At 45.5% G+C, this 22,995-nt stretch overlaps 1 protein-coding gene across 1 annotated transcript in view; it reads left to right on the top strand.

Annotated features, from left to right (window-relative positions):
* LOC138662993 (oocyte zinc finger protein XlCOF22-like) overlaps window positions 1-22,995 on the top strand; it is an 89,324-nt gene that overhangs the window by 4,255 nt on the left and 62,074 nt on the right. The window contains exons 2-6 of the mRNA XM_069749027.1: window positions 17,001-17,150; window positions 17,280-17,459; window positions 17,542-17,665; window positions 17,749-17,846; window positions 18,045-18,135. Of these exons, the coding sequence (XP_069605128.1) occupies window positions 17,073-17,150; window positions 17,280-17,459; window positions 17,542-17,665; window positions 17,749-17,846; window positions 18,045-18,135 (571 nt within the window). The 5' untranslated portion in view covers window positions 17,001-17,072. The remainder of the gene's footprint in view (window positions 1-17,000; window positions 17,151-17,279; window positions 17,460-17,541; window positions 17,666-17,748; window positions 17,847-18,044; window positions 18,136-22,995) is intronic.

Raw genomic sequence — 22,995 nt, 5'->3', positions numbered from 1 at the left:
ACCGAGGATAGGAAAGATAGCTTTGCGGTCAGCACAAAAACCTACAAACAACCACGCAGAGGGCGCAAAAAGACCCTCCGCACCGACTAACGGTACGGAGGTGCTCCCTCTGCGTCCCAGAGCTTCCAGCAAGCAAGACAAACCAATATAGCAAGCTGGACAGAAAAAATAGCAAACAAAAGATGATCCAGGAGGGAGCAAGACCAATACTGGAACATTGACTGGAGGCAAGGAACAAAGAACTAGGTGGAGTTAAATAGAGCAGCACCCAACGACTTAACCTCGTCACCTGAGGAAGGAAACTCAGAAGCCGCAGCCCCACTCACATCCACCAGAGGAAGCTCATAGACAGAACCAGCCGAAGTACCACTCATGACCACAGGAGGGGGCTCGACCACAGAATTCACAACAGTACCCCTCCCTTGAGGAGGGGTCACCGAACCCTCACCAGAGCCCCCAGGCCGACCAGGATGAGCCAAATGAAAGGCACGAACCAGATCGGCAGCATGAACATCAGAGGCAAAGACCTAGGAATTATCTTCCTGACCATAACCCTTCCACTTAACCAGGTACTGGAGTTTCCATCTTGAAATACGAGAATCCAAAATCTTCTCCACTATATACTCCAACTCCCCCTCAACCAAAACCGGGGCAGGAGGATCAACGGATGGAACCACAGGTGCCACGTATCTCCGCAACAATGACCTATGGAATACATTATGGATGGAAAAAGAAGCTGGAAGGGTCAAACGAAAAGACACAGGATTAAGAACCTCAGAAATCCTATACGGACCAATGAAACGAGGCTTAAACTTAGGAGAGGAAACTTTCATAGGAATATAACGAGACGACAACCAAACCAAATCCCCAACACGAAGTCGGGGACCCACACAGCGCCTACGGTTAGCGAAGTGTTGAGCCTTCTCCTGGGACAATGTCAAATTGTCCACTACATGAGTCCAAATCTGCTGCAACCTATCCACCACAGTATCCACACCAGGACAGTCTGAAGACTCAACCTGCCCTGAAGAGAAACGAGGATGGAAACCAGAATTGCAGAAAAACGGCGAAACCAAAGTAGCCGAGCTGGCCCGATTATTAAGGGCGAACTCAGCCAAAGGCAAAAAGGACACCCAATCATCCTGATCAGCAGAAACAAAACATCTCAGATATGTTTCCAAGGTCTGATTGGTTCGTTCAGTTTGGCCATTTGTCTGAGGATGGAAAGCCGAGGATTAAGACAAATCAATGCCCATCCTAGCACAAAAGGCTCGCCAAAACCTCGAAACAAACTGGGAACCTCTGTCAAACGATGTTCTCCGGAATGCCATGTAAACGAACCACATGCTGGAAAAACAATGGCACCAAATCAGAGGAGGAAGGCAATTTAGACAAGGGTACCAAATGGACCATCTTAGAGAAGCGATCACAAACCACCCAAATGACCGACATCTTTTGAGAGACGGGGAGATCCGAAATAAAATCCATAGAGATATGTGTCCAGGGCCTCTTCGGGACTGGCAAGGGCAAAAGCAACCCACTGGCACGAGAACAGCAGGGCTTAGCCCGAGCACAAATCCCACAGGACTGCACAAACGAACGCACATCCCGCGACCGAGACGGCCACCAAAAGGATCTAGCCACCAAATCTCTGGTACCAAAGATTCCAGGATGACCAGCCAACACCGAACAATGAACCTCAGAGATAACTCTACTTGTCCATTTATCAGGGACAAACAGTTTCTCCGCTGGGCAACGGTCAGGTCTATTAGCCTGAAATTTTTGCAGCACCCGCCGCAAATCAGGGGAGATGGCAGACAAAATTACCCCCTCTTTGAGAATTCCCGCCGGCTCAGGCAAACCCGGAGAGTCGGGCACAAAACTCCTAGACAGGGCATCCGCCTTCACATTCTTAGAGCCCGGAAGGTACGAAACCACAAAGTCAAAACGGGAGAAAAACAGCGACCAACGAGCCTGTCTAGGATTCAACCGTTTGGCAGACTCGAGATAAGTCAAGTTCTTGTGATCAGTCAAGACCACCACGCGATGCTTAGCTCCTTCAAGCCAATGACGCCACTCCTTGAATGCCCACTTCATGGCCAACAACTCTCGATTGCCAACATCATAATTGCGCTCAGCAGGCGAAAACTTCCTAGAAATGAAGGCACATGGTTTCATCACCGAGCCATCAGATCTTCTTTGCGACAAAACAGCCCCTGCTCCAATCTCAGAAGCATCAACCTAGACCTGGAACGGGAGCGAAACATCTGGCTGGCACAACACAGGGGCAGAAGAAAAACGACGCTTCAACTCCTGAAAAGCTTCTACAGCAGCAGAAGACCAATTGACATCAGCACCCTTCTTGGTCAAATCAGTCAAATGTTTAGCAATACTAGAAAAATTATTGATGAAGCGACGATAAAAATTAGCAAAGCCCAGGAACTTTTGCAGACTCTTCAGAGATGTCGGCTGAGTCCAATCATAAATGGCCTGAACTTTAACAGGGTCCATCTCGATAGTAGAAGGGGAAAAAACGAAACCCAAAAATGAAACCTTCTGAACACCAAAGAGACACTTTGACCCCTTCACAAACAAAGAATTCGCACGCAGGACCTGGAACACCACTCTAACCTGCTTCACGTGAGACTCCCAATCATCCGGGAAGACCAAAATATCATCCAAGTATACAATCAGGAATTTATCCAGGTACTCTCGGAAGATGTCATGCATAAAGGACTGAAATACTGATGGAGCATTGGAAAGCCCGAATGGCATAACCAGGTACTCAAAATGGCCCTCGGGCGTATTAAATGCTGTTTTCCATTCATCGCCCTGTTTAATACGCACAAGATTATACGCACCACGAAGATCTATCTTGGTGAACCAACTAGCCCCCTTAATCCGAGCAAACAAATCAGACAGCAGCGGCAAGGGGTACTGAAATTTGACTGTGATTTTATTTAGAAGGCGGTAATCAATACAAGGTCTCAACGACCCATCCTTCTTGGCCACAAAAAAGAACCCTGCTCCCAATGGCGACGACGACGACGGGCGAATATGACCCTTCTCCAAGGATTCCTTTACGTAACTCCGCATAGCGGCGTGCTCAGGCACAGACAAATTAAACAGTCGACCCTTAGGAAACTTACTACCAGGAATCAAATCGATAGCACAATCGCAATCCCTATGCGGAGGTAGGGCACTGGACTTGGGCTCATCAAATACATCCCGGTAATCCGACAAGACCTCTGGGACCTCAGAAGGGGTGGATGATGAAATAGACAGAACTGGAACATCACCATGTACCCCCTGACAACCCCAGCTGGACACAGACATAGATTTCCAATCCAATACTGGGTTATGGACTTGTAGCCATGGCAACCCCAACACGACCACATCATGCAGATTATGCAACACCAAAAAGCGAATATCCTCCTGATGCGCAGGAGCCATGCACATGGTCAGTTGGGTCCAGTACTGAGGCTTATTCTTGGCCAAAGGCGTAGCATCAATTCTTCTCAATGGAATAGGATACTGCAAGGGCTCCAAGAAAAACCCACAGCGCCAAGCAAAGAACAAGTCCATCAAATTCAGGGCAGCGCCTGAATCCACAAATGCCATGACAGAATAGGATGACAAAGAGCAGATCAAAGTAACGGACAAAAGAAATTTCGACTGTACCGTACCAATGGTGGCAGACCTAGCGAACCGCTTAGTGCGCTTAGGACAATCGGAGATAGCATGAGTGGAATCACCACAATAAAAACACAGCCCATTCCGACGTCTGTGTTCTTGCCGTTTAGCTCTGGTCAAAGTCCTATCACATTGCATAGGCTCAGGTTTATGCTCAGATAATACCGCCAAATGGTGCACATTTTTACGCTCACGTAAGCGTCGATCGATCTGAATGGCCAAAGACATACTCATTCAGACCAGCAGGCATAGGAAATCCCACCATGACATCCTTAAGGGCTTCTGAGAGACCCTTTCTGAAAATTGCTGCCAGCGCACATTCATTCCATTGAGTGAGCACAGACCACTTCCTAAACTTCTGACAATATATCTCTACCTCTTCCTGACCCTGACACAGAGCCAGCAAATTTTTCTCTGCCTGATCCACTGAATTAGGTTCATCATACAGCAATCCGAGCGCCAGAAAAAACGCATCAATATCGCATAATGCAGGATCTCCTGGCGCAAGGGAAAATGCCCAGTCTTGAGGGTCGCCACGTAATAAAGAAATAATGATCTTAACTTGTTGAACTGGGTCACCAGAGGAGTGGGGTTTCAAAGCCAGAAACAGTTTACAATTATTTTTGAAATTCAGAAACTTAGCTCTATCTCCAGAAAATAAGTCAGGAATAGGAATTCTAGGTTCTAACATAGATTTCTGAACCACAATGTCTTGAATATTTCGTACTCTTGCAGCGAGATGATCCACACAAGAAAACAGACCTTTAATGTCCATCACTACACCTGTGTCCTGAACCACCCAAATGTCTAGGGGAAAAGAAAGACAAAACACAGTGCAAAGAAAAAAAAAATGGTCTCAGAACTTCTTTTCCCTCTATTGAGAAGCATTAGTACTTTGGGCCTCCAGTACTGTTATGAACTGGTGGTTCAGAAACACAATGGACCTGGTGGTTAAGAGCACACAAAGTGACCTGATAGTTACTAATAACATAGGACGAGCTCTGAGACGTGGGAACTCTGCTGACCGCAATCCGTAATCCTATCACACCACACTAGAGGTAGCCGTGGAGCGCTCCTGACCAGACCTAGGCGCCTCGGGCACAGCCTGAGAAACTAGCTAGCCCTGAAGATAGAAAAATAAGCCTACCTTGCCTCAGAGAAATTCCCCAAAGGAAAAGGCAGCCCCCCACATATAATGACTGTGAGTAAGATGAAAATACAAACACAGAGATGAAATAGATTTTAGCAAAGTGAGGCCCGACTTACTGAATAGACCAAGGATAGGAAAGATAGCTTTGCGGTCAGCACAAAAACCTACAAACAACCACGCAGAGGGCGCAAAAAGACCCTCCGCACCGACTAACGGTACGGAGGTGATCCCTCTGCGTCCCAGAGCTTCCAGCAAGCAAGACAAACCAATATAGCAAGCTGGACAGAAAAAATAGCAAACAAAAGTAACACAAGCAGAACTTAGCTTATGCAGGGCAGACAGGCCACGATGAACCAGGAGAGAGCAAGACCAATACTGGAACATTGACTGGAGGCAAGGAACAAAGAACTAGGTGGAGTTAAATAGAGCAGCACCCAACGACTTAACCTCGTCACCTGAGGAAGGAAACTCAGAAGCCGCAGCCCCACTCACATCCACCAGAGGAAGCTCATAGACAGAACCAGCCGAAGTACCACTCATGACCACAGGAGGGGGCTTGACCATAGAATTCACAACACGCCATACCGCCACATACAGTATAATGTTCTCATAGTACCGCCATACCCCCACACACAGTATAATGTTCTCACAGTACCGCCATACCCCCACACACACAGTATAATGTTCTCATAGTACCACCATACCCCCACACACAGTATAATGTTCTCACAGTACAGCCATACCCCCACACACAGTATAATGCTCTCACAGTAACACCCTACCCCCACACACAGTATAATCTTCTCATAGTACCTCCATACTCCCACACACAGTATAATGTTCCTACAGTACCGCCATACCCCCACACACAGTATAATGTTCCTACAGTACCGCCATACGCCAACACACAGTATAATGTTCTCACAGTACCGCCATACCCCCACACACAGTATAATGCTCTCATAGTACCGCCATACCCCCACACACAGTATAATGTTCCTACAGTACCGTTATACCCCCACACACAGTATAATGTTCTCACAGTACCACCATACCCCTACACACAGTATAATCTTCTCATAGTACCGCCATACCCCCACACACAGTATAGTGTTCCTACAGTACCGCCATACCCCCACACACAGTATAATGTTCCCACATTACCGCCATACCCCCCACACAGTACAATGTTCCTACAGTACCGCCATACCCCCACACACAGTATAATGTTCTCACAGTGTTGAGGGAGGATCTAAATTGATCCTTCACGGTTGACTCAGTGATTACCAAATTAATCTACAGGGCGTTGCCGGCAACTGAAAATGACCAGACGGAGACGCATGTCTCTGTATGGGGGATCGAGCAGATCTCTGGGCCCCCGTTTATTGTGTTGCAGTGTTATCATATTAGCAAATTCTACTTCAACCAATCAGCATAAGAACACGCTCACAGTTCTTAACCTATAAGAATGCAGGAAAAACTTAACCCATAAAGATACAGGAAAAAACGGAAACTACAGATATGGTTGTGTCTTTTTGGCATAAAAAACATATTAACAGGTGCCTCAAAGTCTTATCTAGCGATACACTCCCGAGTCCCCTCCTTGGCTCGGGTTAGAACACTCAAGGTCTTTATACCAATTATAAACCATAGCCTAGTTGAATAACAAAATGTTATCTTTGTGAGAAACAGGACAGAGTTACTTCATGGCAGCTGTAACCTTCTACCTAAGTAAATAACAGAATTTATCTTTAACCAACAAGAAAATGGAGTCAAAGCACAAAATGGAGAATCTAGCACAAAATGGAGAATCTTTCATAATTTGTTCCTTCACATTCCCCCCTAAATTGGTAATTAATGTTCAGCATCAGAGGTACTATCCCAAGCTATAAGGTCGAGGGGTACTGGTCTTCACATGACTGGTGCCATGTTACCAGCCATGGCTGTTGAGGCGTACCCGTCCCCCCTGTATACTAGAATTTACGAATAACAATTATTGATGACGGTGGTGGGGATCTTTTAAAGATAGCCATACGCTTGGCTTCAACATCTTCATCAGGTAACTTTGTGAAATCGGTGTAGAGAAGAGCAGGGGTGGTAACGCTTTTGGTTTCATCATTAGTTGTCTTAGTGCAGAATTTCCGAATACATACAGAAATACACCAAAGAACAAGTTTTAGTCTTACATACATGACAAGGATAAAGGCAGCGATGTGTAACAAACTTTGCAAGATTCCAGCTATCCAGCCCCTCAGTCCCTCAAACCAATTGGCTGGATTAAGAAAGGAGAAGGTGTCTGCCCACCAACTGTCCGTATTAGGCCATGTTCACACGTTCCTGATTTCCCTGCTGTTTTTTCTGCACTAAAAACCGCAGCTCTTGGCAGAAAACGCAGGTGCGTTTTTTGGTGCTTTTTGATGCGGTTTTTGATGCGGTTTTTGATGCGGTTTTAGTGCAGTTTTTTATGCAGTTTTCTCTGCAGAGTCTGTGTGTTTTCTAGGAAGTTTTTTTAGGGTTAAAATGGCTGAAAATACCCTAACCCTACCCCTACCCCTAGTTCTAACTGTAGTGGGGGAAAAAAAAAATTCTTTATTTTATTATTGTTACTACCTATGGGGGTGATAAAGGGGGGGTGGGCATTTACCTTTTTTTTATTTTGATCACTGTGAGGTTATCACAGTGATCAAAATGTGCCTGGAACGAATCTGCCGGCCGGCAGATTCGGCGGGCGCACTGAGCATGCGCCCGCCATTTTGGAAGATAGCGGCGCCCAGGGAGAAGTCGGCCGGACGGACACCGGGAGGCCCGGTAAGTATAAGGGGGGGGGGGGGAGATTAGGGCACGGGGGGGGGGGGCGTCGGAGCACGGGGGGTGGCATCGGAGCATGGGGGGGTGGGATTGGGGCACGGGGGGACAGCCACACTCCGCCCACGCACTTCCTGCTGCAGCGGTTCTGCACCACAAACCGCAGAAAACCCGCAGATATTTTTTTCGTCTGCGGGTTTGATCTCACAATGGAGGTCTATGGGTGCAGTTCCACAAAAAGAAGTGACATGGTACTTCTTTTTTACCGCAGCTATTCAGCGCGGCTTTTTTCGCGATTTTCCGCAGTGTGGGCACAGCAGTTCCTGTTTTCCATAGGGTACATTGTAATGTACCCTGCATGGAAAACAGCTGCGGACTCGCAGCGGCAAAATCGCGGCGGTTCCGCATTAAAAAAAGGATTGTGTTAACATGGCCTTACGGTCATTGTCTTTATCATATTAATCTCTGAGTTTTTGAATATCCTCTAACTTTAACTTTAAAGTACTATTGGGATCTGTATAATGACAGAAAGCGGGTCCAATAACCTGACACATACCACCCTGTGCTGCTGTTAAGTAGTCCAGCACTACAGTATGTTGATTAGTGTCTATGATAAGTTGGTTTTGGACAGCAACAGTAGTATTAAGTATATCCAATATATCCCAAATTTGATCATCTGGATAATCTGTGGCCCTAAGCACTTTATCCCACATTTGTGTAATCATAGGGTAAATGAAAATAGAACTGAATTTTATTGGCTATACCCATCTGTACTATTAATCTTTCATAATATTGTACAAACTTATTATTCAAGGATGTTGGAAAATTTAGGCTGTCCCATGCGGTTACCAATATTATTATATGGAAATACAAAAAACCAAAACATTATGCCCCTTATTTGCTACTAGTCTGTTTGACCAGCTTGCAGTGTGATACGTGGATCCACGTCGGCCTTCCTTCCAGCTTTACTGACATAGGAGTGATGAGGAGGACTTAGTAGGGACCATCATAAAAGGGTTCTAGTCCGTGTTTTCTGACATGCCTTTTCACGACCACAAAATCACCAGGCTTCAAGTTGTGACAAGTGTCGGTTTCTGCTGAATCTGGAAGGGAAGAATAAACTAAAACATGGGTGTTAGCAACATTTTTACTAAGCTGAATAACATATTGAACAGCACGGTCAGTTTCTTCTGACAACTACTGAGACTGGAAATTTGCAACTGAGAACCTAGCACCAAACAATATCTCATATGGGGACAGGACATGTTTTGCAATAGGGGTAGTACGAATGTGGTACATTACAATAGGTAGGAGCTCTGGCCATGGAGCCGTAGTCCCTGCATCATTTTGGTCAATTGTCCCTTCAGTGTGCTGTTCAGCCTCTCAACTTTCCCACTGGATTGTGGATGGTATGGAGTATGGAGGGCTACAGTGGATCCAAGCATTGTCAGAACCTCCTGATACACATGAGAAGAAAAGGCCGGGCCTTGGTCACTTTCAACAACTTCTGGAACACCATATCTGCATATAGCTTCCATCACCAATTTCTTTGCTGTGGTCTTTGCAGTCGTGTTGGTAACGGGGAATGCTTCCGGCCAATTGGAGAACATATCGACAACCACCAGACAATATTCATACCTTCCAGACTTAGGCAACGTGATGTGGTCCACCTGGAGCCTTTGGAAAGAATAGTCGGGCTTAGCAAGGTGCTTTGGGAGTACATGTTGAAGTTGACCGGGATTGCAGGTCTGACAGATATTACATGCACGGTTGAGTGCTGTCAGGACTGTAGAAATACCTGGAACCCAGTAAAATTTTTGTACCAGGGCAAGGGCCTGTTTTTTTTCCTCGATGTGTGTGCCCATGTGGCAATAGCAGGGTACATCCGCTTAGGGAGACACACAAGTTGGTCCTTTTTCCAGTGACCATTGTCCATACGTGCTCCATCAGCTTTCCACTGCTTCATTTCTTCCTTTGGAGACATTCTCTGCATCGTCATTAAGTGGTCTCGCGGGGTCCGACAGAAAACTTCAGTCTGTTGTGGATCATCAGGTTCCTGTAGAGTCAGTGTTTCTTGTAACTGTTTAGAGCATGTGGTCACCATAGTTGGTATGGTCTGTTCAACGGGTAGGAGAGCAGCAGCTTTTGCTTGCATATCTGCAGAGGCGTTACCAACAGTCTGTGGCCTGTTCCATAGTACCGTGCTCCTTAACTTTGATAATGGCCACCTGGGTAGGTAATTTGATTGAGTCCATGAGGGTTTTAACAGCTTCAGCATTCTTCATTGGAGTCCCGGCAGTAGTAATAAACCCTCGATTGGCCCATAGGGCTCCAAAATCATGAGCAATACCAAATGTATACTGTGAGTCCGTGTATATTTTAGCCCGCCTGTCTTTGGTCAGAACACATGCAGTAGACAGAGCCTGAAGTTCTACTTCTTGTGCTGACAGTAAGGGAGGGAGTGCAGCTCCGTGCACTACAGTGTCTTCCATAGTAACAGTGTATCCGGTGTGGAATCTGCCAAACTCATCAGCATATCTTGAACCGTCTTTCAGGGCATTGTAGAGAGGTTGCATTATGCGGGATGCGTCCGGTATTCACTGACGACAATAAGTACATGGTCCAAGACAACGCTGGAGTTCAGTCTCATCTTTTGGGAAAGTAAGGGAGCTGACAGCTATTTTTTTTTTCCCTCTGTGAGGTGTCTGGCACCCTGAAGGAGACAGTGACCCAAAAATATCACTTGACCAAGGCAGAACTTAAGTTTTGAGGCCGAAACCCGACAGTTCAGATCTGCCAGATACTTGACGAGGCTAACAGTGGCAACAATGGCTTCCTGCTCTGTCCGTGCACACAACAAAAGATCATCCACATACTGAAGTAGCGTGACATAGGGGTGATTTAACTGCCAGGGTAAAAGATACTCGCCCATATTTTTTACAAACTGATTGGGACTGTTTTGGGCCCCTTGTGGCATAACTGTCCACGTCAATTGTCGTCCCTGATTAGTGAATGCAAACAGAAACTGGCAATCTGGGTGTAATGGAATGCTGAAGAAGGCATTGGCGAGGTCGATGACTGTGAACCAAGCAGCATCCTGAGGTATCTGGGACAAGAGAATATGTGGATTAGGCACCACCGGAGTTTCCAGAACAGTAGCTGCATTAACTGCCCGTAGGTCTTGTACCAGCCGGTACACAGGGGGTTAGCTGGGTGGGGTCTTTTTCTTAACGGGAAACAAGGGCGTGTTACATGGGGAAACACAGTACCATTATCGAGTAACGTTTGTATTTGACCTTTGAGGCCCCACTCCTGATCATGTTTCAAAGTGTACTGATGGACTTTGGGAAAAGGGGCACCAGGTTTGAGAAACACTTTTACTGGTCCTACAGGCATTATTGGGGGTGGATCTGGGCCTATCAGGGCCATCATAACCGTGGAAAGGGCGTGTAAGATGTACATCTCATTATGTTCATCTGCATAGGGGTTATATAACGTAAATACCATCTGACCATCATCTTGGAATTATATTCTGGAGCGGAACTGTGATAATAAATCTGCCCCCAGTAAATTTACCGGACATGAGGGAGAGATTACGAACTTAGCAGTAACTTCAGGGAAAGGTCCCACAAGGATGGGTTTTGTGAGAGTATATTTATTGGGTCTGCCATCTACTCTAATTAAAACAAGCTCTTGATCTGAGAATTAACATGGCGAGGGAGATTCCCAGAAATAGGGTTAAAAAGGGATATTGAAGTATGGGACTGGGTTTGTGTAAGGGTACCGTCACACAGTGCAATTTTCATCGCTACGACGGTACGATCCGTGACGCTCCAGCGTCGTAACAATATCGCTCCAGCGTCGTAGACTGCTGTCACACTTTGCAATCTACGACGCTGGAGCGATAATTTCATGACGTATGTGCGATGTAGAAGCCGTTGGTTACTATGCGCACATCGTATACGATATATGTTACACCATGCAATCATGCCGCCACAGCGGGACACTAGACGACGAAAGAAAGTTTCAAACGATCTGCTACGACGTACGATTCTCAGCAGGGTCCCTGATCGCAGGAGCGTGTCAGACATTGCGATATCGCTCGAACGTCACAGATATATCGCTCGAACGTCACGAATCGTGCCGTCGTAGCGATCAAAATTTCACTGTGTGACGGTACCCTAAGGCAGGAGGGCTGTAACTGGAGTCTGGGCCACTGATAAGGAACCAGCTGTGTCCTTGTAACTGTGGGGGGGGGAGCTGAGATTGGAGCAGAAATCGCTGCAGCTACTGATTTAGCCCTTGATTTCCCTGTTGATGCAGAGCGGGTTAAGTTCTTCTGAAAACTTTGTACTACTTTTTTTTCAATGCATCGTCCAGAATGGAAGTCTCAATATCGGGTCTCACTGACATTATTGCCTCTTTCAATTCAGATTTAAGGCCGGACAACAAAGCTGCCACAAAAAGGTGTGAATGGGCTTTATTATACAGTGAAAACCCCAGAACTTTAAATACTACCATAAGACGCCCATAGAACTTCTCGGCAGTCCAGGATATATTGGTGCCTTGGGGTTAAGGGGCATAGGGCGTACAGTCGGGAGAAGAGGCTTAATTTCCTGGGGAGGGACCATATTACCTAACAGGGAGCCCCCCTGTTTCAGATTATTATTTTTAATTATTTGTCTTTCTAACACATTACCCTCAATCACTTTCTCAGTTCCTTCTTGCACCACAAACATCCAGTTTTTGTCATAGTAATAGACCACTTTCCTTTTTCAACGTAACAAAAACAAATCAGAATTCACTTCCTCTGTTAATCCTAAGGCTAGGTTCACATTGCGTTAGTGCAATCCGTTTAGCGCTAAGCGCTAGCGGATTGCGCTAACACAATGTCTTTTTCGGGGTCGCGTTAACGTCCCCGCTCTCGCAGATCCCCGATCTGCAAGAGCGGGGAACGGACCTCGGGCGCGCCGCGGACGCTGCAAGCAGCGTCCGAGGCGCGCTACAAAAGAACGGCACATCGCTAGCGCGTGCCGAAAATGACACGCGCTAGCAATGCGCTTTAACATTGCGGGCAATGGGAGCGCTAACGGACGCGTTGCACGGCGTTAATTTCGCCGTGCAACGCTGTCCGCTAGCGCTCACACTAAAACGCAATGTGAACCTAGCCTTAATTTGCTATATATCAACCATTCAACTTGAAGCAGATGAATCTTTTACCAATCTTTCAATCACACTGATAACCAAACAATCTCTTACAAGTTTCCTTCTAAAACTAGGCACCATTTTTTTACTTTAAACTTACAATATTTCTTTCTAATTCAATACAATATTGTTGTTTTAAACAAAACACAGATCTCCCAGCGCGTTCTACACCAAGGACATAAAATTCAGAGAGGACGCAGCTATGTGCCCCCTCCATACCAGAGACACAGAGATAAGAATTTACAGCATTCCTCAACACAGAAAGAAGAAAGCAACAGCGCAGATGTTTGACCCCTCCCATTGGGTATCTTAGAAATTTACACACAGCAACGGAATACAGCAGTTCTCAGACTTAATTAATTTCTACAAAACATTCATCACACAATTCACATGCCAGAACACCTTAGAAAAACCAATGATTGAGAATATTTTCCTCATCTTTGGGCTAACAATATCAGATTCATCACACAAATTCAAAGTCTTCTCTTACTTCCATGGAAACATGATTCTCCTTTAGAGCTAAATATCCTTACTTAGTCGTGCATAGTACTAGAGCGGCCGTATATAGTCTATTCCACTGGGTCTACATGTTCCCCGCTGGGACAACCCAAAAACTCGGTACTCAGTGAAAGGAGGAGGGCGTCTCAGACTTCCCTCTGGATACCTCTGGATATATATACTGTATACTTCTATATATTCCTGAGTTACGTATCCTACCCAATCTTCGATCACCTCACCACGCCTAATTCTAACAATGATCAGGAATTCAGGATATTTTGACTATAAAGAGAATTACATCACTGGTCAATCCGGGGTGTCCGTCCCTTATGAGGTACGGTTCGAGACTGGGCTCCCAACGGAACTACACCTCTATATGATTCCACCTAAAAATCACCCCACTTTCGGGGACAAACCTCAGATCCTCTTTGCAGCACAAACACAGGAAAACCACACCAAACGGTCAGTCTGGACAGTATAACTGCCAACTTACCGTGGTTGTTGTGGGTGATGATCAGTCCCAATTTTCCAGTGCCTGTGTCCGGTCCGAGGGTCCTTTGTCTTGTTGTCCTCCGGGGGGGCAGAGGCGTTCCTGTTTGGGGCCCCACGTTACGGGCGCCAAGCTGTTGAGGGAGGATCTAAATTGATCCTTCACGGTTGACTCAGTGATTTCCAAATTAATCTACGGGGCGTTGCCGGCAACTGAAAATGACCAGACGGAGACGCATGTCTCTGTATGGGGGATCGAGCAGATCTCTGGGCCCCCGTTTATTGTGTTGCAGTTTTATCATATTAGCAAATTCTACTTCAACCAATCAGCATAAGAACACGCTCACAGTTCTTAACCTATAAGAATACAGGAAAAACTTAACCCATAAAGATACAGGAAAAAACGGAAACTACAGATAAGGTCGTGTCTTTCTGGCGTAAAAAACATATTAACAGGTGCCTCAAAGTCTTATCTAGCGATACACTCCCGAGTCCCCTCCCTGGCTCGAGTTAGAACACTCAAGGTCTTTATACCAATTATAAACCATAGCCTAGTTGAATAACAAAATGTTATCTTTGTGAGAAACAGGACAGAGTTACTTCATGGCAGCTGTAACCTTCTACCTAAGTAAATAACAGAATTTATCTTTAACCAACAAGAAAATGGAGTCAAACACAAAATGGAGAATCTTGCACAAAATGGAGAATCTTTCATAATTTGTTCCTTCACAACAGTACCGCTATACCCCCACACACAGTGTAATGTTCCTACAGTACCGCCATACCCCCACACACAGTATAATGTTCTCACAGTACCGCCATACCCCCACACACAGTATAATGCTCTCATAGTACCACCATACCCCCACACACAGTATAATGTTCCTACAGTACCGCCATACCCCCACACACAGTATAATGTTCCCACAGTACCACCATACCCCCACACACAGTATAATCTTCTCATAGTACCGCCATACCCCCACACACAGTATAGTGTTCCTACAGTACCACCATACCCCCCACACACAGTATAATGTTCCTACAGTACCGCCATACCCCCACACACAGTATAATGTTCTCACAGTACCGCTATACCCCCACACACAGTGTAATGTTCTCATAGTACCGCCATACCCCCACACACAGTATAATGTTCTCATAGTATTGCCATACCCCCACACACACTATAATATTCTCATAGTACCTCCATACCCCCACACACAGTATAATGTTCCTACAGTACCGCCATACCCCCCACACACAGTATAATGTTCTCATAGTACCTCCATACCCCGACAAACAGTATAATGTTCCTACAGTACCGCCATACCCCCACACACAGTATAATGTTCTCTCATAGTACCACTATACCACCACACACAGTATAATGTTCTCATAGTACTGCCATACCCCCACACACAGCATAATCTTCTCATAGTACCGCCATACCCCCACACACAGTATAATGTTCTCATAGTACTGCCATACCCCCACACAGTGTAATGTTCTCATAGTACCGCCATACCCCCCCACACAGTATAGTGTTCCTACAGTACCGCCATACCCCCACACAGTGTAATGTTCTCATAGTACCGCCATACCCCCACAAGTATAATGTTTCTACAGTACCACCATACCCCCACACTCAGTATAATCTTCTCATAGTACCACCATACCCCCACACACAGTATAGTGTTCCTACAGTACCGCCATACCCCCACACACAGTATAATGTTCCCACAGTACCGCCATACCCCCACACACAGTATAATGTTCCTACAGTACCGCCATACCCCAACACACAGTATAATGTTCTCATAGTAGCGCCATACCCCCACACACAGTATAATGCTCTCATAGTACCGCCATACCTCCACACACAGTATAATGTCCCTACAGTACCTCTATCCCACCGCACACAGTATAATCTTCTCATAATACTGCCATACCCCCACAAATAGTATAATGTTCTCACAGTACTGCTATACCACCACACACAGTATAAATTTCCCCCAGTACCATCATCCCACCACAGACAGTATAATGTCCCCACAGTACTGCCATCCCCCCACTTTTTAATGTTCCCACAGTACTTTCCTCTACATGCACAATATGGTACCATCCACCTCACTGACTACCACCGACAATTAATAAATAATCACTTAGCCTCATTCTTGGTGCAGTTACTAATAAACCCAGAATCTATAAGATATTTACCATTTGATAGTTGGATAGGCAGCATTGTATCCAAGACGATAGCCCACTCGGTTGCTATGATGCCTATGAATTGAAAGGGCTTGGTGGGGTGTGGTATTGGTTACCCTGTACTTCCCATCATCACAATTTCAGCGATATCCACTAAAGGGCAAGTGGGAAGAGAAATGCTAAGTGCCTGAATTGGTTATTCTTAGATATGTGCCTTTTCCGGGTGACTGAGAGCTGATATTTTTAGCCTGGGGTTGCAGTATCCATGGCCCCTTCCTAGGCTATTAATATCAACACGCAACTGTCTGCATAGCCTTTGCTGGTTATTAAATATAGGGGGACCCTACATCACTTTTTGGGTGGGTCTCCCATAGTAATAGCCACTAATGGTTAAGTATACAGTTGTGAGCTGATAATACTAGCCTGTGAAGCTCCATGGGTATTACCCCCTTCCTAGGCTATAAACAAACTTCTGTGTGTGAATCAGACCTTAGATCTAATGTGATAGAAGATTACAGTGCGGGAAAGACGGGAAACCTTCATGTAGACGGCCGGTGGTAATGGAGTCAGTGACCGACTCTGGCCAAATATGTTTGTAGAGCCGTAGTAGAAGATGAAGATGTCGTCCTCATCATGAAGTAGTTATTTCTCATGTTGCGTGTAATGAATATCTCCTGCAGTATTGCTAATGCCGATTGCAGGGTCGGTAAATGAGACGAGAATTAGCGTTATGGAAGATGAGTCTATGAGGAACGTATTCAGCTGCCGACTCCGAGGAGGAAACTGCTTGTTGTCTGTGGCCTAAATATATAGGTTTTATTAGTAGATGTCAAGAAGGAAACTAAATACTGTAAAATAATAAATCTCCTCATATGTTTCCCTTATTATCTCCAGTAATTGTATTATTACACAGGATTCTTATGATGTTACATCGGCTCATCTTCTCATTCAGGTCTCTACAATATCGGATCCTCTCAGTGAAGACCTTCTACAAGAGAACATTTTCCTGATTTACCCATCAAAGATGGATATGGACAGAGACAAGATGGCGGAGAGGATATTACACCTCACCCTAGAGATCCTCTTCCGGCTTACTGGAGAGGTGAGAGATTCTGATGACGTCACATTACATCATTCTTATCTATGGGAATAACAGATGGACAGAACTGGAAAGGTGAGGAATCTGGAAATGTCTGTAGTGAGATTTATTAATGTGTCTCTCCATTACCAGGATTACACAGTGGTGAAGAAGACCTCTAGTGATTGCTGTCAGGACCCTGTGTCTGAGGGATGGGGAAGACACCTGAACCCAATCACGGGGCCTCCACCTCACCCCCTGATCCATGAGGACATCAATGACCAGAAGATCCTAGAACTCATCTACAAGATGATTGAGCTGCTGACTGGAGAGGTGACACTGCTGGGAATGCTGGGACATTATACAGTAACACTATGAAGGGATCGGGGGATGACGGTATCATTGTATGTGTCAGGTTCCTATAAGGTGTCAGGATGTCGCTGTCTATTTCTCCATGGAGGAGTGGGAGTATTTAGAAGGACACAGAGATCTGTACAAGAACGTCATAATGGAGGTTCCCCAGCCCCTCACATCTCCAGGTAATAGACAGGACTAAATACACACGGCCTATAATTATCTGTATGTAAAGAATGAATTCACTCCCTGTATGTGTTTCCTCCAGATCTATCCAGTAAGAGGACAACACCAGAGAGATGTCCCCGTCCTCTTCTTCCACAGGACTGTAACCAAGAAGATCCCAATGCTCCTCAGGATCATCAGGTAGATGGAGAGAAGGTGTCAGGAGATCTCCCCTATGATGTGTAGACGCCGGTGAAGGTCTTGTGCTCAGTCTTGTTTTATCCACCAGTATTATATGTTTTATACTTGTGTACTGAGAACGGAGGAGATGGCAGGATTAGAGCTGATCATAGATGTGACTTCTCCATCTGTCGGTGACTTTTATAATATTTGTTTCAGGGTGAAGATCTGACCCATATTAATACTACAGAGACATATGTGAGGGGTGATGAGTGGTGTAAAGAGGAGATTCCCACATATGGCTACCCAGGTGAGTAGTAACCACTAAATGCAGAGAAGTCACAGATTCTTCTCATCACCAGTTGTGGCTGCTTTATCGGTGGTGTAGTCCGGCCGTATTACCATGATCACCATTTTACCTCTAGACCACAACATTCTCCTTCTATACACTGACCTGAGAGACTTCCTGATCATCACTGCGCATGACAGGAAGCCTCTCAGGTCAGGAGACCCGGATGTCATCATGACGACATCGGTTCTCCATGACAGCGATCGGGACCACGCGTCATGCCACGGGGTCTAGGATGCAAAAGCAGAGGGGCTGTCAGCCCCTGTAGTGAGGGTCAGTGACCTGTCATAAGCCAATACAGATGCATATGTAATCAGAGCACCACAAGCCCCGCCCACAGCCCCGCCCCAAAGCACGAGAATCTCATTAGCTGAAAACTACAAATACAGATTAAACAACAACCACAAGACGGATTTCATCACCAGGTATCGGTGTAATCAGTATAACGGCACCGACCTGACAGTGTCTGTAGTACCTGAGCACAATCCTGCTGACAAGTTCCCTTTACGACATCTCCGCTCTGCACTATTATACACAGTTCTCTATAAATGTGTAATATTTCTTCTTGAAACTCATCTGACAGAAAATATTGGAGCTTCCGATAGTTTAGATTGTGAAGTCACCGAGCCCCGTGCTCTAATTCCCCCAGAGAGGTTTCACCACTAGCTGCTCATTTATTACTGATGGAGACTGTTCAGTTTGAGCATTTCAGTAGATGTTATTGTCTATAGTCAGTTTTTGATTACAGTAGTGTCCAGAATCCTCTGATTTAACCTCTTCCTGCAGCCAGTTTTGTGTTCTTAATCTGGCCCCATTTTTACAATCTGACGTGGTCACTTTATGTGGTGATAACTTTGGAATTATTCACAAAGGATAATAGAAAATAAATGGATCTTACAAATTATTTTCCAGCTTCTCACAATACCCTACATACGATTGTACACTACTCTCTGGGCACATGGCAGTGTTCAGGAGGGAAGGAGCCATTTAGCTGTTTGAATGCAGATCTAGCTGGAATAGTTTGCAGACACAATGTATTGGGAGCACTGTTCGTGGTCAACTGGTAGCTCAAAAGATCTCCACCATGAACATGCTTGGCACTATCTTCTCTGCTTTCCATGTCCCAAGGATTGCCTTGCTCATCGCCCTTTAACACCATTACATGGATCTGGACTTACACTGGGACCCCTAGGCTTGGACCATGGTGTTACCTGCTATTCTGTGGTCTTAGATGGCAAGAAGAATAGTCGGGTAGCTGGGTCAGAACCAGAAGGACAGAACACAGAAGACACAAGAGTAGTCAGTAAACGGGCCACGGTCACAACAGGAAACAAATACACAAGCCACAAGCTGAGCACAGAGGACTGGACCAGAGGAGAACAATGCTGTTTCTGGCAGCAAGGCAAGATTGCACTGTGCAGGCGTGTACTACTGAGGACAGAGAATGAACTTCAATCCAATATTGCAGCCGGCGGGTAAGGAAAGGGTGAATCAAACACCCGAAAACCCCGCCTCTGTGGCTGAAGATTGTTCCCTCCAAATTCAAGTGACAGAGTCCCTTTAAATCAGAGAGTCATATCACACAAAATAGCGTAACCGGGTTTGTGAGACAACATCCAGCATTATTATAAATGGCCGGTATGTGTCGAGGAGTAAGATACTCTGCGCTATAAGCCTGAAGTAATGTTGTTCTGGGACCTTTAGTTCCACAAGTATTGGTGTAGCTTTAACCCCTTCGCGCCACGCGCCGTACTAGTACTGCGCTGCCGGCACTGCATTTGTGCCAGCAGCAGTACTAGTACGGCGCACCGATCACCGCGGTCTCGCGCTGAGCGCCGCGGTGATCGGGTGCGGGTGTCAGCTGTATATGACAGCTGACACCCCGCAGCAATGCCCACGATCGGCGCTATCGCCGATCGCGGGCATTTAACCCCTCTGATGCCGCTGTCAGTAGTGACAGCGGCATAGAGGGGGATCGCGCAGGGACGGGGGCTCCCTGCGCTCTCCCACCGGAGCAACGAAATGAGATCGCGTTGCTCCGGTGACCCGGAAGGAGTCCCCGGATCCAAGATGGCCGCCGGACTCCTTCCGGGTCATGAAGTGACCTGGCTAGCTGGCGCCTGCTGAGAGCAGGCGCTGGAAAGCCAGCTAAACTGCCTGTCAGATTGTTGATCTGACAGTGTGCTATGCAGTGTCAGATCAACGATCTGATCTAATACAGAGATGTCCCACCCTGGGACAATGTTAGAAAGTAAAAAAAGAAATAGAATGTGTAAAAAAAAAAAAAAAAATATCCCCAAAAAAAAAAAAAAAAAACATTTCCCAATAAATCCATTTATTTATGTAAATTAAAAAAGAAACAATAAATGTACACATATTTGGTATCGCCGCGTCCGTAACGACCCGCTCTATAAAACTATCCCACTAGTTAACCCCTTCAGTGAACACCGCAAAAAAAAAAAAAAACAAGGCAAAAAACATTGCTTTATTATCATACAGGCGAACAAAAAGTGGAATGACACGCGATCAAAACGACGGATATAAATAACCATGGTACCGCTGAAAACGTCATCTTGTCCCGCAAAAAAAAAGCCATGGCGTCCGATCTCAATTCCAGCCAATTCTGCTTTGAAAAAGTAAAACAGGGCTCCTTCCCTTCCGAGTTCTCCTGTGTGCCCAAACAGTGGTTCCCCCCAACATATGGGGTATCAGCGTTCTCAGGACAAGTTGGATAACAACTTTTGGGGTCCAATTTGTCCTGTTACCCTTGGGAAAATAAAAACATAGGGGATAAAATATCATTTTCGTGGAAAAAAAAATATTTTTTATTTTCACGGCTCTGCATTATAAACTGCAGTGAAACACTTGTTGGTTCAAAGCTCTCACAACACATCTAGATAAGTTCCTTGGGGGGTCTAGTTTCCAATATAGGGTCACTTGTGGGGGGTTTCTACTGTTTAGGTACATCAGGGGCTCTGCAAATGCAACATGACGCCTGCAGACCAATCCATCTAAGTCTGCATTTCAAATGGCGCTCCTTCCCTTCCGAGCTCTGCCGTGCACCCAAACAGTGGTTCCCCCCAACATATGGGGTATCAGCGTTCTCAGGACAAGTTGGACAACAACTTTTGGGGTCCAATTTCTCCTGTTACCCTTGGGGAAAAAAAAATTGCGGGCTAAAACATCATTTTGTGGAAAGAAAAAATGATTTTTTAATTTTCACAATGCTACATTCTAAACTTTAGTGAAACAATTGGGGGTTAAAAGTGCTCACCACACATCTAGATAAGTTCCTTAGGGGGTCTTCTTTCCAAAATGGGGTCACTTGTGGGGGGTTTCCACTGTTAAGGCACGTCAGGGGCTCTCCAAATGGGACATGGCGTCCGATCTCAATTCCAGCCAATTTTGCATTGAAAAGTCAAATGGCACTCCTTCCCTTCCGAGCTCTGCCATGCGCTCAAACAGTGGTTTATCCCCATATATGAAGTATCGACGTACTCAGGACAAATTGCGCAACAACCTTTGGGGTCCAATTTATCCTGTTACCCTTGGGAAAATAAAAAATTTGGGGCAAAAAGATCATTTTTTGTGAAAATTAATATAAATTTTTTTTTACTGCTCTACATTATAAACTTCTGTGAAGCACTTGGAGGTTCAAAGTGCTCACCACACATCTAGATTAGTTCCTTAGGGGTCTACTTTCCAAAATGGTGTCACTTGTGGGGGTTTCCACTGTTTAGGCACATCAGGGGCTCTCCAAACGCGACATGGGCTCCGATCTCAATTCCAGCAAATCTTGCATTGAAAAGTCAAATTTCGCTACTTCCCTTCCGAGCTCTGCCATGTGCCCAAACAGTGGTTTACCCCCACATATGGGGTATCGGCGTACTCAGGGCAAATTGTACAACGACTTTTGTGGTCCAATTTCTCCTGTTACCCTTGGTAAAATGAAACAAATTGAACCTGAAGTAAAAATTTTGTGAAAAAAAAAAGTTAAATGTGCAATTTTTTTAAACATTCCAAAAATTCCTGTGAAGCACTTGAAGGGTTAATAAACTTTTTGAATGTGGTTTTGAGTACCTTGAGGGGTGCAGTTTTTAGAATGGTGTCACTTTTGGGCATTTTCTGTCATATAGACCCCTCAAAGTCACTTCAAGTGTGAGGTGGTTCGTAAAAAAATGGTTTTGCAAATTTTGTTGCAAAAATGAGAAATCGCTGGTCAACTTTTAACCCTTATAACGTCCTAACTAGTGTTGAGTGAAACGGATCGTTCAGTTTCAAAAGTCGTCGACTTTTGGCAAAGTCGGGTTTCATGAAACCTGTCCCGATCCCTGTGTGGGGTCGGCCATGCGGTACGCGACTTTCGCGCCAAAGTCGCGTTTCGTATGACGCGCTTGGCGCCATTTTTTCAGCCAATGAAGGAGCGTCGGCAGAGTGATGACATAGGTCTTAGGGGCGTGGACGCATATCGCTATGTTGTCGCCTTTGCGCTGTAGCGATTTGCAATGTGCAACACTAGCTTTTCAGTTGAGAGAGAGAGAGGAAAAAAAAAAAACCCATTGACTTTGCATTGGGTTTCGTGACATATTGTACTTCATGATAGTGGTAAAACTTCTTCGATATGGCTTGCATTTATTTGTGAAAAACACAAAAATATGTCGGAAATTATGAAAATTTAGCAATTTTCAAACTCTTAGTTTTTATGCCCTTAACCCCTTAGCGACCGCCGATACACCTTTTAACGGCGGCCACTAAGGGTACTTAAACCACAGCGCCGTTAATTAACGGCGCTGTGGAAAAAGTAAATAGCGCCCCCCAGAG

The sequence above is a fragment of the Ranitomeya imitator genome, chromosome 2, assembly GCF_032444005.1.
Source record: "Ranitomeya imitator isolate aRanImi1 chromosome 2, aRanImi1.pri, whole genome shotgun sequence".
NCBI classification, from domain to species: Eukaryota; Metazoa; Chordata; class Amphibia; order Anura; family Dendrobatidae; genus Ranitomeya; species Ranitomeya imitator.
This window is presented reverse-complemented; position numbering and strand designations above follow the sequence as displayed.